The sequence below is a fragment of the Oncorhynchus masou genome, chromosome 16, assembly GCF_036934945.1.
Source record: "Oncorhynchus masou masou isolate Uvic2021 chromosome 16, UVic_Omas_1.1, whole genome shotgun sequence".
Taxonomy (NCBI): domain Eukaryota; kingdom Metazoa; phylum Chordata; class Actinopteri; order Salmoniformes; family Salmonidae; genus Oncorhynchus; species Oncorhynchus masou.
The window spans coordinates 20,034,636-20,053,315 of NC_088227.1; the positions used below are offsets into that span (position 1 = coordinate 20,034,636).

General features: G+C 42.9%; 1 protein-coding gene across 2 annotated transcripts in view; it reads left to right on the forward strand.

The window, feature by feature from the left end:
• The window catches only part of LOC135557628 (protein Mpv17), a 31,981-nt gene that overhangs the window by 7,467 nt on the left and 5,834 nt on the right, over window positions 1-18,680 (forward strand). For both annotated transcript variants that reach the window (XM_064991086.1, XM_064991088.1), the window contains exons 3-5: window positions 5,700-5,815; window positions 10,526-10,618; window positions 14,786-14,881. In XM_064991086.1, coding sequence (XP_064847158.1) covers window positions 5,700-5,815; window positions 10,526-10,618; window positions 14,786-14,881 — 305 coding nt within the window. The remainder of the gene's footprint in view (window positions 1-5,699; window positions 5,816-10,525; window positions 10,619-14,785; window positions 14,882-18,680) is intronic.

Genomic DNA, 18,680 nt, shown 5'->3' on the forward strand with positions numbered 1-18,680 from the left:
ACTCATTCAGTCAGAGCTTTGTTGATGAGGCCAGAGGACAAGAGTTAACTTTTTAAGTGTTTTGTTTTATTGCATGTGACTCTAAATCAGGATAATCCGCCGTTGCTAAATCACCTCAATGGATTTGGAGAGAAAAAAACAAAATTGTGTAATTATACATTTTTAAGATGCACATCTCTTTGGTTGTGAAGGTGTAGGAAAATTGTCTTTATTGGATTTCAGTGCATGTATAAAATAAATGTATATTAATGGCTATATTGGTTAAATTGGCTTAGTGCCTCTATCTAATGATATTAGCCTATTAGATGTGGTCTCATCTTGTTGACATATCATTGTGACCGCAAGACACTTGTTCACATGAATCTACACATTGTCACAAATGTACTACAATCCAAATTCCACTTGCCCATCTTCTGAAAACATCAGAAACCCTACCTCTTCAAAGAGTATCATAATTAAACACCCTTCAGGGCAAGTACAACTAATTGTCGGACGAGCAGATTATAGATTTAAGTGGTCCTAATCAGGCAAAAATCACAATATCAAGCAATTAGGCTACTCTGATCAGAATTGGATCAAACTGTCCTCCGGATGTGATGTATTGCCCAATGTCCTCCCAATCTCTGCAGAGCGCATCGCAGTAGAATTATTATATGCCTGCATTGACAGGCAGGAGTGGTCTTTCAATCATGAAGTCGCGAGATACGTTTTTGAGATCAATGCAAGCTGCGTGTTCGGATTGTTGATTTTCATTGCTAGTTAGTGAGTTATTTGTGAGTTATAGCATGAATCGTGAATAATGTTGCGTGAGAAAGTTAGAGGCATAAATATCAAACCACCTCAAAAAATGCTAACCTCCCCTGTTATTGTGATGGTGAGAGGTTAGCATGTCTTGGGGGTATGATATAAAATGCTAACCTCCCCTGTTATTATAATGGTGAGAGGTTAGCATGTCTTGGGGGTATGATGTTTTTGCGTCTAACTTTCTCACTCATCATTATTCACGATTCATTCAGGATTATCTATAATCATTGCCGCATCCACATGAATGTAGAAGGGTTTAGAAACATATTCTATTCATATTTACAATAAAAGTAACTAAAAAATGACACAATACATTATTTACTATGAATTTGTATGGGACACAAAATAATCTGAAACAAAACATAAACAAACAGCAAATCCATCCAACAAGTTTGTAGAATCACAAGCTTGATGTACAGTAGTAAATATGGGACCAAATACTAAACTTTTGACTACTTCAATACACATGTAAGTGAATTTGTCCCAATACTTTTGGTCCCCTAAAATGGGGAGACTATGTACAAAATGTGCTGTAATTTCTAAGGAGTTTACCCGATATGGATGAAAATACCCTCAAATTAAAGTTGACAGCCTGAATTTGAATCGCATGGTCATGGTATCATTTTAGATCCAACGTGCTGGAGTACAGAGCCAAAACAACCAAAAATGTGGCACTGGCTCAATACTTTTGGCACTCACTGTATATTTTTACTGTTTTATACAGTAGCCTATCGGTGCAGTATTTTACTTTGTGGGGGGTTAAGTGCCTTGCTCAAGGCCACAACGGCAGGAGATATAATACTTGGCATCAGAGACCAGCAGTCTTCCGTTGTCAGTACCAGTGAAAATAAGTAGTTCCTTGCATGATACAATACAATTTTACGTCATTGTTTTGGCCCATAGTGTTACAGATGATTTAATTTTTGGGGGACGAGCGACTTGAGCTTGTACTTTGGACAAGTAGAAAAAATCAGTCCTGCTTGTCTGATATACAAGTGGCTAAAAAAGTTGTCAATCACTTGCCTTTTATGAACTAACACTCGCACTTGACACTTTTGTTTCCCACTGACTTTGCTGATATCTACTTTATTGAGGAAAAATGTTCTTACTATTACTGATATGTGGTTGTCCCACCTAGCTATATTAAAGGGAAGGTTGCACAATATATTTCCACAAATCTAACAACGTAGATTGATGTTATTCCATCTAAACGTTATTTTTGCAAAAATGTATCCCCCCTTAAAATTTCACTTCTGTTTTCACAATTTGAATGACATTTATTAAAACTCATATACTAATAATACATTGCGGGTTTGGCGCAAGAGAAGAACTGGTGGTGGTGGCAGTGCACTGTTTACCGGCATGCATGTTTGGTCGAAATGTGAGTAGCTAGATGGGAAGGAAGTCCTACCGCTTTCGGGCAGACTGGGTCAGGGGAGCTTCAGTCATATGCGGACCTCACTTATACAATTACAACGGTGACCAACAGTGGAAGCGTAGGTTCAACATGAAGCTGAAGCTAAAAATCGGTTCTTTGGCCACAATCAATGTAGGCTCCAATTCCACTGATGCCGCCGGTGTTACTTACAGCACCACGGCTGGCGGCTTCGGTGATGGATGTGAATCGGATAAGCAGGTACTAAAGTGCCCAAAGAGTTGTCATGTTATGTCGCTAGTAGATTATAAAACACGAAGATAGCCAGCTATCTAAGTGCACCGGGCCATGCAAAATGAACTGACCCAGTCACGCGAATCTAGCATGGTGTTTGAGGATGGAATAAGCTTGCCCAATATTGTACTAAACGAGGCTAATGTTACTCCTTAGTCCAATGACCTTACATGTTCTGTTTAAAGGCTGAATTGGGTCTGGAAGCCAAAATAGCCAAATACTCCATCTAAATGTGGTAAGGTTCTAGAAACAAAAATCCAACTACATTCATAACACATCAAAATAATTTCCCAAATGCGAAATACGTACTGTAGACTGTTTTAACACAGTTGCAACCGATAGCATTTTCCAGTGACGAAACGTTTGTGGCGTCAGTCTTCCGTTTACACACAGGTGTTCGGAGACAGATAGCTAATTAGCACAGGTAGTCCACTCTGTTTTCTGTAAACAAGCTCTGTAACTTGGAAATATGGTTGTGTGGGAACCCTAACCATATAAAGGTGTGATAGAATTTAATATTTTGTTTTTTGAAAATTATTTCTCGCCGATATGAAAGATTTCATTTTATATATTTTTTATTTTATTTAATCATTATTTAAATATGCAAGTCAGTTAAGAACAAATTTGTATTTACAATGACGTCCTACCAAAAGGCATATGGCCTCCTGCATGGACGGGGGATTAAAAATGTTAAATAAATAAATTATAAATATAGGACAAAACACACATCAAGGCAAGAGACAACATAACACTATATAAAGAGAGACCTAAGACAACAACATTGCAATGCAGCAACACATGACAACACAGCATGGTAGCAACATAACAACAACATGGTAGCAACACAACATGGTAGCAGCACAAAACATAGTACAAACATTATTGGGCACAGACAGTGCAAAGGGCAAGAAGGTAGAGACAACAGTACATCACACAAAGGAGCCAAAACTGTCAGTAAGAGTGTCCATGATTGAGTCTTTAAATTAAGAGATTGAGATAAAACTATCCAGTTTGAGTGTTTGTTGCAGCTCGTTCCAGTCACTATCTGCAGTGAACTGAAAGAGTAGCGACCCAGGGATGTGTGTGCTTTTGAGGACCTTTAACAGAATGTGACTGGCAGAATGGGTGTTGTATGTGAAGGATGAGGGCTGCAGTAGATATCTCAGATATAGGGGAGTGTACAGAGATGACCAGTTTTACAGAGGAGTATAGAGTGCAGTGATGTGTCCTATAAGCAGCATTGGTGGCAAATCTGATGGCCGAATGGTAAAGAACATCTAGCTACTCAAGAGCACCCTTACCTGCCGATCTATAAATTACATCTCCGTAATATATCTTGGGTAGGATGGTCATCTAAATCAGGGTTAGTTTGGCAGCTTGGGTGAAAGAGGAATGATTACGATAGAGGAGACCAAGTCTCAATTTAACTTTAGCCTGCAGCTTTGATATGTATGGTACACTGTGCTGACAGTGTACCGTCTAGCCATACTCCCAAGTAGTTGTATGAGGTGACTACCTCAAGCTCTAAACCCTCAGAGGTTTTGGAGGTGTTCAAAGCAAGGTTAAGGGCAGAGAAAGCTTGTTGGAAACTAAGAAAGCTTTGTTGTAGAGCATTTAACACGAAATCCAGGCAGGGGCCAGCTGAGTATAAAGACTGTATCATCTGCATATAAATGGATGAGAGAGCTTCCTACCGCCTGAGCTATGTTGTTGATGTAAATTGAGAAGAGCGTGGAGCCTACCTTGATGACAGGCAGTGGCTGAAACAGCTAAGATACGGTACAGCAAGAGATGCATGTTATTGTTCAGTCACGGCTCTCAACAAACAGTAGTTACGGTCTTGTCCCATCGCTGCAACTCCCCTATGGACTCAGGAGAGGCAAAGGTCGAGAGCCATGCGTCCACCGAAACACAACCCTGCTAAGCAAGCCGCACTGCTTCTTGACACACTGCTCACTTAACCCGGAAACCAGCCGCACCAATGTGTCAGAGGAAACACCATCCAGCTGGCAACTGAAGTCAGTTTGCCAACTCCCGGGCCCTCCACAAGGAGTCGCTAGAGCGCAATGGGACAAGGATATCCCAGCCGGCCGGCCTGCCCTTAACCCGCACAACGCTGGGCCAATTATGCACCGCCTCATGGGTCTCCTGAGCACGGCCGGCTGTGAAACAGCCTGGGATCGAACCCGGGTCTGTGGTGATGCCTCAAGCACTGCGATGCAGTGCCTTAGACCACTGCGTCACTTGGGAGGCCTCGTCCAATTACTTTTATGTGTAATGTAATGGATCTAAGAGTCTTGAGCAATAGCTGGGAATAAGCTAGCTAGCTAGCAAGCAAGCTAACTACAACAACTCCATCAACAGAATACTGCACGTTTTGTGGAAATTAATGGTGAAATGCCAATCGGATTAATGTCATTGTTTATTTCAAGGTATGTCTATATTTTTGCTGAATTGCCTGATCTTCATTGGCCGTTATAACTTGCAGGATATCATGGTAGCCAATGTTTGTGTTAGCCATTTACCTGGATTTACTGCTGCTAGCTAATAGTAGCACTCAGCTAAGCATGTGGCTAGCTGTACCTACTATTGGCCAACAACAGAGTTTTAGCCAGTTTGGTTATAGACTTTCAGTGTTCACTGTGTGGTAAAAATTTTGTTTTTTGCTGATACAGAATAAAGAAGAGCGTAGGCGAAATAACTAAAATGTAAATGTAACAATCTTTGTAAGGAGTGGACATGTGTAGAGTAGGACAAATGCCCAGTCAACAATTCCTCTGCACCAGTGTAACTACAGTATATTTAGGTCTCAAAACCATAGAGATTTATTATAGTACACTCGTTAAAACAATTATAACAGTAGTGGTGTATGTGGTGAGTCAATGTTGATTCTTTTTAGGTACATTATGTTTGACAATCATCAGTTGTGACGTCGGATGTTCTCAGTAAAGCAGAGAGGCAGGGGGCTTGTCTGTGAACCATGTGAAGGTCTGTAGGTGTACAGGGTATTAATGGTTAATGGGGGCTGATGTCTTTGAATGGGCTTCTACTGCTTTTTCTGTCGTTGGCACCATCACAGGTTGGCATGTGTCTGTCTAAGCACGTGTCCCCTGGCTGCTGGCACAGAGCGGCAGATGACCACATCCCAATGATCTTCTCTGTTACTCACTCTCGCTCACTTCCTCTCACCTCCCTCCCTCTTTTCTCTCCCCTCTCTCTCCTACAGGCACGCTGGTGGGGGTGGGTGATGTCATCTCCCAGCAGGTGCTTGAGAGGCGGGGTCTGGCCAATCACAACGTGACACGAACGGCCAAGATGATGAGCATCGGATTCTTCTTCGTCGTGAGTCCTCCTCTTCCTCACTCTTCTTCTCTTTTAACTCACTGTCTCACCTCAAAGGACTGGTTAGTTCCAGTGTATCAGTCTTGACTTCACTTTTACTACACACATGCATATTGGGTTGTTCTCACACACACACACACACACACACACACACACACACACACACACACACGGGAGAGGAGGTTTGTTTGTGGTCATGTTAAATGGAGAGGATCATTGTGCTGTCACAAACACTCTAATGGCCAGCTGTTATATGGGAATAGATCTGTGACTGTGCGTCAATAGCAGCCACCACAAGTATGTATCAGTAGGTCTCTGAAGGAGTGAGAGAACAGCTGGGAAGCGTGGGGACAAATCAAATCACATTTGCTTTGTCACATGTTTCTTAAACAACAGGTGTAGACTAACAGTGAAGTGCTTACTTAATTAAGGACCCTTCCCAGCAATGCAGAGAGAAAGAAAATAGAGAAATAATAGAAAAGTAATTACACGTAATAATAAATACACAATGAGTAATGATGTCTTGGCTATACATTGCATTCAGAAATATTCAGACCGCTTGACTTTTTCCACATGTTGTTAGGTTACAGCCTTATTCTAAAATGAATTACATTGTTCCCCCCCATTCGCATCAATCTATACACAATACAAAGCAAAAACAGGTTTTTAGATATTTTTGCTATTTCATTCAACAAAAAAAACTTAAATATCACATTTACATAAATATTCAGACCCTTTACTCAGTATTTTGTTGAAGCACCTTTGGCAGCGATTACAGCCTTGAGTTTTCTTTGGTATGATGCTACAAGCTTGGCACACCAGTATTTGGGGAGTTTCTCCCATTCTTCTCTGCAGATCCTCTCAAGCTCTGTCAGGTTGGATGGGTAGTGTTGCTGCACAGCTATTCTCACATCTCGCCAGAGATGTTCGATCGGGTTCAAGTCCGGCCACTCAAAGACATTCAGAGACTTGACCCGAAGCCACTCCTGCTTTGTCTTGGCTGTGTGCTTAGGGTCGTTGTCCTGTTGGAAGGTGAACTTTCGCCCCAGTCTGAGGTCTTGAGCGCTCTGGAGTAGGTTTTCATCAAGGATCTCTCTGTACTTTGTTCTGTTCATCTTTCCCTCGATCCTGACTAGTCTCCCAGTCCCTGCCGCTGAAAAACATCCCCACAGCATGATGCTGCCACCACCACCACCATGCTTCATTGTACGGATGATCGAAGGTTACCTCCAGAAGTGACGCTTGGCATTCAGGCCATAGAGTTCAATCTTGATATCATAAGACCAGAGAATCTTGTTTCTAATGGTCTGAGAGTCCTTTAGGTGCCTTTGGAAAACTCCAAGCGGGCTGTCATGTGCCTTTTACTGAAGAGTGGCTTCCGTCTGGCCACTCTACCATAAAGGCCTGATTGGAGTGCTGCAGAGATGGTTATTCTTCTGGAGGGTTCTCCTATCTCCACAGAGGAACTCTAGAGCTCTGTCAGCGTGACCATCGGGTTCTTGGTCATCTCCCTGACCAAGGCCCTTCTCCCTCGATTGCTCAGTTTGGCCGGGCGGCCAGGTCTAGGAAGAGTCTTGGTGGTTCCAAACTTATTCCAGGCCACTGTGTTCTTGGGGAGCTTCAATGCTGCAGAAATGTTTTGGTACTCTTCCCCAGATCTGTGCCTCAACACAATCCTGTCTCTGAGCTCTACGGACAATTCCTTCGACCTCATGGCATGTTTTTTGCTCTGACATGCACTGTCAACTGTGGGACCATATATAGACAGGTGTGTGCCTTTACAATCAATTGAATTTACCACAGGTGGACGATCAAGTTATAGAAACATCTCTAGGATGATCAATGGAAACAGGATGCACCTGAATAACCAAGGGTCTGAATACTTATGTAAATAAGGTATTTTCTAGGTCCTGTGTGGTTCAGTAGGTAGAGCATGTCACTTGAAACGCCAGGGTTGTGGGTTCAATACCCACGGGGTACAAGTACAAATTACATTAAAAAATAAAACATCAAATAAATAACAATAAAAAACAAATAAGGTGTTTTCGCTTTGTCATTATGGGGTATTGTGTTTTGATTGACGAGGAAAATGTTTTATTTAAAACATTTTAGAATAAGGCTGTAACAAAATGTGGAAAAGGTCAAGTGTCTGAATACTTCCCGAATGCACTGTACCAGTACCGAGTCGTATGTGTAGGGGTACAAGGTAATTGAAGTAGATATGTACATATAACTAGAAATAAAGACTTGGTAACAAGATAGATAATAAGCAGTAGCAGCGTATGTGATGAGTCCCAAAAAAAGTTTGTGCTAAAACGGTCAATGCAGATAACCAAATTGCCTCCCGAACTAGCTATTTAATAGTCTTATGGCTCGGGGGTAGAATCTATTCAACGTCCTGTTGGTTCCAGACTTGGGGCATTGGTACCGCTTGTGTGACTGGAGTCTTTGACAATTTTTAGGGCCTTCCTCTGACATCACCTAGTATAGAGGTCCTGGATGGCAGGGAACTTGGCCCCAGTGACGTACTGGGCCGTTCGCACTACCCTCTGTAGCACGTTGCAATCGGATGCCGAGCAGTTGCCATACAAAGCGGTGATGCAGCCAGTCAAGATGCTCTCAATGGTTCAGATGTAGAACTTTTTGAGGATCTGAGGTCCCTTGCCATCTTCACGACTGTGTTGATGTGTGTGGACCATTTATAGATTCTTAGACTTGAAACTCTTGACCCGCTCCACTACAGCCCGTCAATGTGAATGGGGGCATGTTCGGCCCTCCATTTCTTGTAGTCCACAATCAACTCCATTATCTTACTGACGTTGAGGGAGAGGTTGTTGTCTCAGACCTTCTTCCTATAGGCGGTCTCATCGTCGTCGGTGATCAGGCCTCCCACTGTTGTGTCGTCAGCAAACTAAATTATGGTGTTGGAGTCATGCATAGCCGCAGTCGTGGGCGACCAGGAAGTACAGGAGGACAATAAGCACACACCCCTGAGTGGCCATTTTGTTGATGGTCAGCTTGGTGGATGTGTTGTTGCCTACCCTTACGACCTGGGGGTGGCCCGTCAGGAAGTCCAGCCTCCAGTTGCAGAGGGAGTTGATTAATCCCAGGGACCTTAGTTTAGTGATGAGCTTGGAAGGCACTATGGTGTTGAACGCTGTCAATAAACAGCATTCTCACATAGGTGTTCCTTTTGTCCAGGTGGGAGAAGGCTGTGTGGAGTGCAATAGAAATTGCGTCATGTGTGGATCTGTTGGGGCGGTATGCAAATTGGAGTGGGTCCAGGGTGTCTGGGATGATGGTGTTGATGTGGGCCATGACCATTCTTTCAAAGCATTTCATGGCTTCAGATGTGAGTGCTACGGGGCGATAGTCATTTAGTTTACCTTGGCGTTTTTGGGACTATGGTGGCACAGGGACTATGGTGGTCTGCTTGAAATGTAAGTATTACAGACTGGGTCACGAAGAGGGTTAAAATGTCAGTGAAGACACGTGCCTGCAGCTTTGTGAATGTTAACCTGTTTAAGGTATTACTCATGTCGGCTACGGAGATCGTTATCACAGTCGTATGGAACAGCTGGTGCTCTTATGCATGGTTCAATGTTGCTTGCCTCGAAGCGAGCATAGAAGGCATTTAGCTCTTCTGGTTACCTTGGGTCCCTGGGAAGCTCCCTGCTATTTTTCCCTTTGTAATCTGTGATAGTTTGCAAGCCCTGCCACATCCGACGAGCGTCAGATCCGTCGTAGTTGGATTTGATCTTAGTCCTGTGTTGATGCTTTGCCTGTTTGATGCCTCGTGGGAGGTCATAGCGGTATTTCTTATAAGCATCCAGATTAGTGTCCCGCTCCTTGAAAGCGGCAGCTCTAGCCTTTAGCTCAGTGCGGCCGTTGCCTGTAATCCATGGCTTATGGTTGGGGTATGTGCTAAGCTGTCATCAAGGAAAAGGGTGGCTACTTTGAAGAATCTCATATAAAATATATTTTGTTTTGTTTAACACTTTTTTGGTTATTACATGATTCCATATGTGTTATTTCGTAGTTTTGATGTCTTGAAAAAACCCTTGAATGAGTTGGTGTTCTAAAACTTTTGACTGGTAGTGTAGATATTACCTCAATTACCTTGACAAACCAGTGCCCCCACATATTGACTCTACCGGTACTACCTGTATATAGCTTTGCTACCGTTATTTTACTGCTTCTCTTTAATTATTTATTACTTTATTTTTTTTATTTACTGATCTATTTTGTTCTTAACACTTATTTTTCTAAAAACTGCATGGTTGGTTAAGGGCTTGTAAGTAAGCATTTCACATTCGACAAATACAATTTGATTTAATTTGATTTGACCCAAGGACCACCCAAGGCCAGGCCACAGCACAAAGGTTCCTAGACACACCACACACAGATGTTCCCTCTCAAACACTCCTTCTCACAGACTCGGTGACATGACTGACATGACAGAAAGCTGAGAAACTCTATTACTGTGCCTCACCAGTGTGTGTGTGTGTGTGTGTGTGTGTATGTGTGTGTGTGTGTGTGTGTGCCTTTTCAATTTGAATTGACACCAACCCTGTTGTTGTCTAACATATTTGTTTCCGGAATGTTCTGAAAGCATAATAATTTTTCATGATTGATTCCTGCTGTTACGCCATCAGTCTTTTCATGATGAATCTGTGTGAAGTATCCTGATTGTTCTTTTTTCAACCCCAGGGCCCTGCAATAGGTAGCTGGTACAAGGTTCTGGACAAGCTGGTCACTGGGGGGACTAAAAGTGCTGCCATGAAGAAAATGCTTTTCGATCAGGTGAGGGGCATCTGGGTGGCTGCAATTAAGTAAAAAGACAGCCAGTTTACATGAATAGATCATTTAACATGGTTTATATTGCTTTAGGTAAGTTCTCTGTCCTCTAATGGGCTGGTTATTAACCCTTGTATATGACTCCTCTACTCACAAATCTTACTTTCAATTTATTTTATTTTTTTTCCCGTTATTTTACCAGGTAAGTGGACTGAGAACACATTCTCATTGGCAGCAAAGACCTGGGGAATAGTTACAGGGGTGAGGAGGGGGGTGAATGAGCCAATTGTAAACTGGGGATTATTAGGTGACCGTGATGGTTTGATGGCCAGATTGGGAATTTAGCCAGGACACCGGGGTTAACACCCTTACTCTTACGAGAAGTGCCATGGGATCTTTTAATGACCGCAGAGAGTCAGGACACCCGTTTAACGTCCCATCCGAAAGACGGCACCCTACACAGGGCAGTGTCCCCAATCACTGCCCTGGGGAATTGGGATATTTTTTAGACCAGAGGAAAGAGTGCCTCCTACTGGCCCTCCAACACCACTTCCAGCAGCATTTGGTCTCTCATCCAGGGACTGACCAGAACCAACCCTGCTTAGCTTCAGAAGCAAGCCATCAGTGGTATGCAGGGTGGTATGCTGCTGGCTACATCAACAAACATTCCAAATATGAATGGACCCCAGGTTAAGGCGCCATCAAAAATGCCTGTCACTGTGATGCCAGCCAGAGCTGAGTGAATAGGTGTGACATGCATCAGAGGAATCTATTTCTGCCTGTTCCCCTAAAGGTTGAAGCCCCCTTCAGCGTCTGTCAACCAATCCCTGCATTGACAGGTGGGGGAACAAACGCCTGCTTGCATAATACGCAGCTAACATGATTTGGGATCTGTGAATGCACAGGATCAGAGAGGACAATGAGAGGCGAGCACCGCACGGCCCTCTCCTGGAGGAGGGATTAGTGTACACTCTGAAGGATGCACACTCCCCACACTCTCCTTTCACTGCACAGCTATTTTCACACACGAAACAGTGATTCCAGGGCAAATTTGTGATCTTAAAGACCCCCCCCCCCTCCCCCCCAAAATATGTCCTGTCACTATACAGTCTGTTAGGTACACCCATCTAGTACCGGGTCAGACCCCCCTTTGTCTCCAGAACAGCCTGACTTCTTTGGGGCACGGATTCTACAAGGTGTGACATTCAAACATTGCTCAATTAATATCAAGGGACCTAACGTGTGCCAGGAAAACATTCCTCACACTATTACACCACCGCCACCAGCCTGCTACCATTAACACCAGGCAGGATGGGACCATGGATTAATGCCGCTTACGCCAAATCCTGACTCTGACATCAGCATGACGGAACAGGAACCCGAATTCGTCGGACCAGGTGATGTTTTTCCACTCCTCAATTGTCCAGTGTTAGGAGTGGGACCCGGTGTGGTCATCTGCTGCACTAGCCCAACCGTGACAAGGACCGACGAGTTGTGCATTCCGAGATGCCATTCTACACATCACTGTTGTACTGCTCCATTATTTGCCTGTTTGTGGACCGCCTGTTAGCTTGCAAAGTTTCCTGCCATTCTCCTTTGACCTCTCTCATCAACAACCTGGGGATTTAATGTTGGTGGTCCTTGTCTAGATGAAGTTCATTATTTGTCGTAAGTCAGGCGATGACATTATGGTAAGCTTTACAGGGGGAGTCCTAACCACAGTGATGCAGCTCCATGTATCACGGTCACTGATCGGTAAAGCTGGATGGTGTTAAGAAACAGGGTCTTCCCTGACTTAGATGATTTACTCAGTGATCTGAAAGAAAGGTATGAATAGTACAGTTGTTAAGGGAAGCCCCTGTCTGTATAAAGCTCATTAGGAACTGTCTGGTTGACAGCCGTGGTATATCAGACTGTATAACAGGGGTATCACAAAACATTTATTTTTACTGCTCTAATTACGTTGGTAACCAGTTTATAATAGCAATAAGGCACCTCTGGGGTTTGTGGTTTATGGCCAATATACCACGGCTAAGGGCTGTATCCAGGCTCTCCGCGTTGCGTCGTGCTTAAGAACAGCCCTTAGCCATAGTATATTGGCCATATACCACACCCTCTCGTGCCTTATTGCTTAATTAAATCATGCCCCAAGTCACAGTCAAGTTCATTTCTCTGTCAATCAAATATGTCTGAGTTGTCAACGTCTATCTTATCCTCCTCTGTTCCTCTGACATTTTTTGTCAGTCATCCCAGTTGGTTAGTGTGATGAAACTTTCATAGAGGCTTTTTATGGATCCCCACATTGGTCTGTAAGTGACAGAGGCAGGACCTTAATGTCATTAATTAACAGGGTTGTACGAGTACTTAAAAAAAAATGAAAATTAATTTCTCCCTCTTAATTATACAACAGTGCAAGGTAGGGTCCTCGAGTTTGCTAACAGCATAGTTGCTCACAACATACACTACATGACCAAAAGTATCTGGACACCTGCTCGTCGAACATCTCATTCCAAAATTATGGGCATTAATATAGAGTTAGTCTCCCCTTTGCTGCTATAACAGCCTCCACTCTTCTAGGGAGGCTTTCCACTAGATGTTGGAACATTGCTGCAGGGACTTGCTTCCATCCAGCCACAAGAGCTTTAGTGAGGTCGGTCAGTGATGTTGGGCAATTAGGCCTGGCTCACAGTCGGCGTTCCAATTCATCCCAAAGGTGTTGAATGGGGTTTAGGTCTGGGTTCTGTGCAGACCAGTCAAGTTCTTCCACACTGATCTCAACAAACCATTTCTGTATGGACCTCGCTTTGTGCACTGGGGCATTGTCATTCTGAAACAGGAAAGGGCCTTCCCCAACTGTTGCTACAAAGTTGGAAGCACAGAATTGTCTAGAATGTAATTGTATGCTGTAGCGTTAAGATTTCCCTGGAACTAAGGGCCTAGCCCAATCCATGAAAAACAGCCACAGACCATTATTCCTCCTCCACCAAACTTTACATTTGCCACTATGCATTGGGGCAGGTAGCGTTCTCCTGGCATTCGCCAAACCAAGATTCATCCGTCGGACTGCCATATGGTGAAGTGTGATTCATCACTCCAGAAAAACGCGTTTCCACTGCTCCAGAGTCCAATTGGGGTGAGCTTTACACCTCTCCAGCCGACGCTTGGCATTGTGCATGGTGATCTTAGACTTGTGTGCGGCTGCCGGCCATGGAAACCCATTTCATGATGCTCCCGACAAACAGTTTTTGTGCTGATGTTGTTTCCAGAGGCAATTTGGAACTCGGTAGTGAGTGTTGTAACTGAGGACAGATGATTTTTACGCACATCGCGCTTCAGCACTCGCCAGTCCCGTTCTGTGAGCTTGTTTGGCCTATCAATTCATGGCTGAGCCGTTGTTGCTCCTAGACGTTTCCACTTCACAATAACAGAACTTACAGTTGACCGGGGCAGCTCTAGCAGGGCAGAAATTTGACAAACTGACTTGGAAAGTTGGCATCCTGTGACAGTGCCATGTTGAAAGTCACTGAGCTAGATCTTCAGTAAGGCCATTATACTGCCAATGTTTTGTCTATAGAGATTGCATGGCGGTGTGCTCGATTTTACGATTGTATACACCTGTCAGCAACGGGTGTGGCTGAACTAGCCAAATCCACTAATTTGACGGGGTGTCCACATATTTTTGTATATATAGTGTATGTTATACAAGTAAGACATTGTATAACCATTGCCTCAGTGACTATGCTTTTGGTTTGAGAAATGTTGCCTCAAAGATCAATAAAAACCTACCTGGGTCTGTGTTTTAGAAATGGCCATTTTCTCTTCCGTAAATATGTATTATGACGTCATTGGCTTATATGCAGAACCCTGCAGAGGTAACAACATCCTACAGGCCCTCTACTTTCAGGGCCCAACTGGACTCATCATAATCATTGCAATTATCCAATTTTCTTTTGAAACCTTTTAATAGTGGCCAGTGTGCATCCTTATTTTTATGCACAGTGTCCATGGAAAAAGGTATGCTTCCATTAAGTCACTGAGCTTTTTTCCCACTCATTTTGCACGCACATTAACATTTATATAAACATCTACATTCACACACAAAAAAACATCACACAGACACACACATGTACACAGACTGATAAAACAGTGTTTGTTCTTGTCATGTATCAACAGTTGGGCTTTGCACCGTGTTTCCTGGGTGCCTTCCTGGGGATCTCTGGAACCTTGAATGGACTGACTGTGGAGGAGAACGTTGCCAAGCTCAAGAGGGTAAGGCTCATCTCATCATTGCTTTTCTCCACTGATTTCAATCAAACATACATTAAACGTCAAAGAATAAGATCATTAAATAACATACATTAAGCATGAGTTGCAAATATATAAATTTGAAGTCGTCGGAAGTTTACATACACCTTAGCCAAATACATTTAAACTCAGTTTTTCACAATTCCTGACATTTAATCCTAGTAAAAATTCCCTGTCTTAGGTTAGTTAGGATCACCACTTTATTTTAAGAAAGTGAAACGTCAGAATAATAGTAGAGAGAGTGATTTATTTTAGCTTTTATTTCTTACATCACATTCCCAGTGGGTCAGAAGTTTACATACACTCAATTAATATTTGGTAGCACTGCCTTTAAATTGTTCAACTTGGATCAAACGTTCCGGGTAGCCTTCCACAAGCTTCCCACAGTAAATTTGGTGAATTTTGGCCCATTCCTCCTGACAGAGCTGGTGTAATAGAGTCAGGTTTGTAGGCCTCCTTGCTCGCACACGCTTTTTCAGTTCTGCCCACAAGTTGTCTATAGGATTGAGGTCAGTGCTTTGGGATGGCCACTCCAATACCTTGACTTTGTTGTCCTTAAGCCATTTTGCCACAACTTTGGAAGTATGCTTGGGGTCATTGTCCATTTGGAAGACCCATTTGCGACCAAGCTTTAACTTCCTGACTGATGTCTTGAGATGTTGCTTCAATATATCCACATAATTTTCCATCCTCATGATGCCATCTATTTTGTGAAGTGCACCAGTCCCTCCTGCAGCAAAGCACCCCCACAACATGATGCTGCCACCCCCGTGCTTCACGGTTGGGATGGTGTTCTTCGGCTTGCAAGTTTCCCTCTTTTCCTCCAAACATAACGATGGTCATTATGGCTAAACAGTTCTATTTTTGTTTCATCAGACCAGAGGACATTTCTCCAAAAAGTATGATCTTTGTCCCCATGTGCAGTTGCAAACCATAGTCTGGCTTTTTTATGGCGGTTTTGGAGCAGTGGCTTGTTTTACTGTGGATATAGATACTTTCGTACCTGTTTCATGATGCCATCTATTTTGTGAAGTGCACCAGTCCCTCCTGCAGCAAAGCACCCCCACAACATGATGCTGCCACCCCCGTGCTTCACGGTTGGGATGGTGTTCTTCGGCTTGCAAGTTTCCCTCTTTTCCTCCAAACATAACGATGGTCATTATGGCTAAACAGTTCTATTTTTGTTTCATCAGACCAGAGGACATTTCTCCAAAAAGTATGATCTTTGTCCCCATGTGCAGTTGCAAACCATAGTCTGGCTTTTTTATGGCGGTTTTGGAGCAGTGGCTTGTTTTACTGTGGATATAGATACTTTCGTACCTGTTTCATCCAGCATCTTCACAAAGTCCTTTGCTGTTGTTCTGTGATTGATTTGCACTTTTCGCACCAAAATACGTTAATCTCTAGGAGACAGAACGCGTCTCCTTCCTGAGTGGTATGACGGCTGCGTGGTCCCATGGTGTTTATACTTGCGTACTATTGTTTGTACAGATGAACATGGTACCTTCAGCCGTTTGGAAATTGCTCCCAAGGAAGAACCAGACTTGTGGAGGTCTACAATTTATTTTCTGATGTCTTGGCTGATTTCTTTTGATTTTCCCATGATGTCAAGCAAAGAGGCACTGAGTTTGAAGGTAGGCCTTGAAATACATCCACAGGTACACCTCCAATTGACTCAAATTATGTCAATTAGCCTATCAGAAGCTTCGAAAGCCATGACATTTTTATGACATTTTCCAAGCTGTTTAAAGGCACAGTCAACTTAGTGTATGTAAACATCTGACCCATTGGAATTGTGATACTGTGAATTATAAATGAAATAATCTGTCTGTAAACAATTGTTGGAAAAATTACTTGTCACTCACAAAGTAGATGTCCTAACCGACTTGGCAAAACTATAGTTTGTTAACAAGGAATTTGTGGAGTGGTTGAAAAACGAGATTTAATGACTCCAACCTAAGTGTATGTAAACTCCCGACTCCAACTGTACATGCTGATTTTTGTAATCACAAAAAATCAACATGTGGTCTGAGACAGAGGTGTGTGGCGTTGACCTTGGAGCCCGGGGACTGTCAGACCCCTGTAGCTACCCCTGTAGCTCCCAAACTGAAAGGAACTCCTTTCCTCTCCTCTTCTGTGTTCTCCAGGAAACAAGCTGAGTGACCTCCATCTCTGCCCCAGTATAATTAAAGCTATTTTCTCCCATGAAGGAATGAAGGGAAGGAGGGTTGAAATAGCGCTGGTGACTCATGTCTTAGAGAAGGTTCCGTGTGTGTGGGGGGGGGTTCATCCACCGTTCTTCTTGCTCGGCGGACCATCAAATATTTATGTAAGAAAGGCTCTTGAGTTTAAATGAGGCCGAAAGGGCAGTCACCAAAATGTCAGAATAGACAGAAAACAAATGGCAATTGTGCTCATTAGGCAAGACTGTGATGTGAAATAAATGTTTGATGAAAGGCAATAATGTGACCACACCTTCCCCATCTAAAGCCAGATGGAACTTAGTCTGATAGACAGTACTAGTTAAAATGGACATTAGTGACACGTGGGAATGTTCGCAGACATATGGGTGATTCCACGCCAGGAAGGCTCGAAAATATTTTGGGTGTCTCAGATTGTTCTGGCAATTCTCGCATAGAAACTGAATTGGGAGGAAGGGTGTTTGACATGTTTTTTACATTTGTATCACAAACCATTGTTTAAGAAAATCTTGATGAAAGTGGCCATATTAAGCACTTTTCAGACCTATACATGCCTCCTGTAAAACCCTATGATCCGGGAACCGTACATGATGCAGACAACATCTTGGTGTCATTATACTCCTTATAGTGTGCTCTAAAATATGGAGTATGTCTAGATTCTGAAATAAAATGTTTCACATTAATTTATTCAACATAAAAAAATATGAATATGATTACCTCAAAAGTACCTTTTTTGATTGTACTATTCAAGTATATCAAATTGTCAGAGTTGATGCTCTGCTACTGTTGAAGTTATGATTAATTGTATGCGCACCACCAACACAATGAATGGAAAAATGTATTTTGTATTTGTATTTATTAGGGATCCCCATTAGCTCTTCCTGGGGTCCAAACACATTAAGGCACTTACATCACACATAAAACAAATATAAAACAGTATATCATATAACATTATTACACCACTACATATCTACAATACAAAATGTATGATACCACCATACAACAATATTAGAATGTACGTGTGTGTAGAGTGCGTGCGTGCGTGCGTGTGTGTGCGTATGCATGTTCCTGTTTGTGTGCATCTCTTTACAGTCCCTGAAGTTCCATAAAGTGTATTTTTAATCTGGATTTTAAATCTGGTTTTACTGCTTGCATCAGTTACCTGATGTGGAATAGAGTTCCATGTAGTCATGGCTCTATGTAGTACTGTGCGCCTCCTATAGTCTGTTCTTGACTTGGGGATTGTGAAGAGACCTCTGGTGGCATGTCTTATGGGAGGTGAATTGGTGTCTGAGCTGTGTGCTAGTAGTTTAAACAGACACATCAGTGTATTCAACATGTCAACACTTCTTACAAAAACAAGTAGTGATGAAGTCAATCTCTCCTCCACTCTGAGCCAGGAGAGATTTACATGTATTTTATTAATGTTAGCTCTCCGTGTACATTTACATTAGTCCAGGTGCAACAAAACTAGGGCCTGTAGGACCTGCCTTGATGATAGTGTCGTTAAGAAGGCAGAGTAATGCTTTATCAACAGTAGCAGAGCACTTCTCCCATCTTAG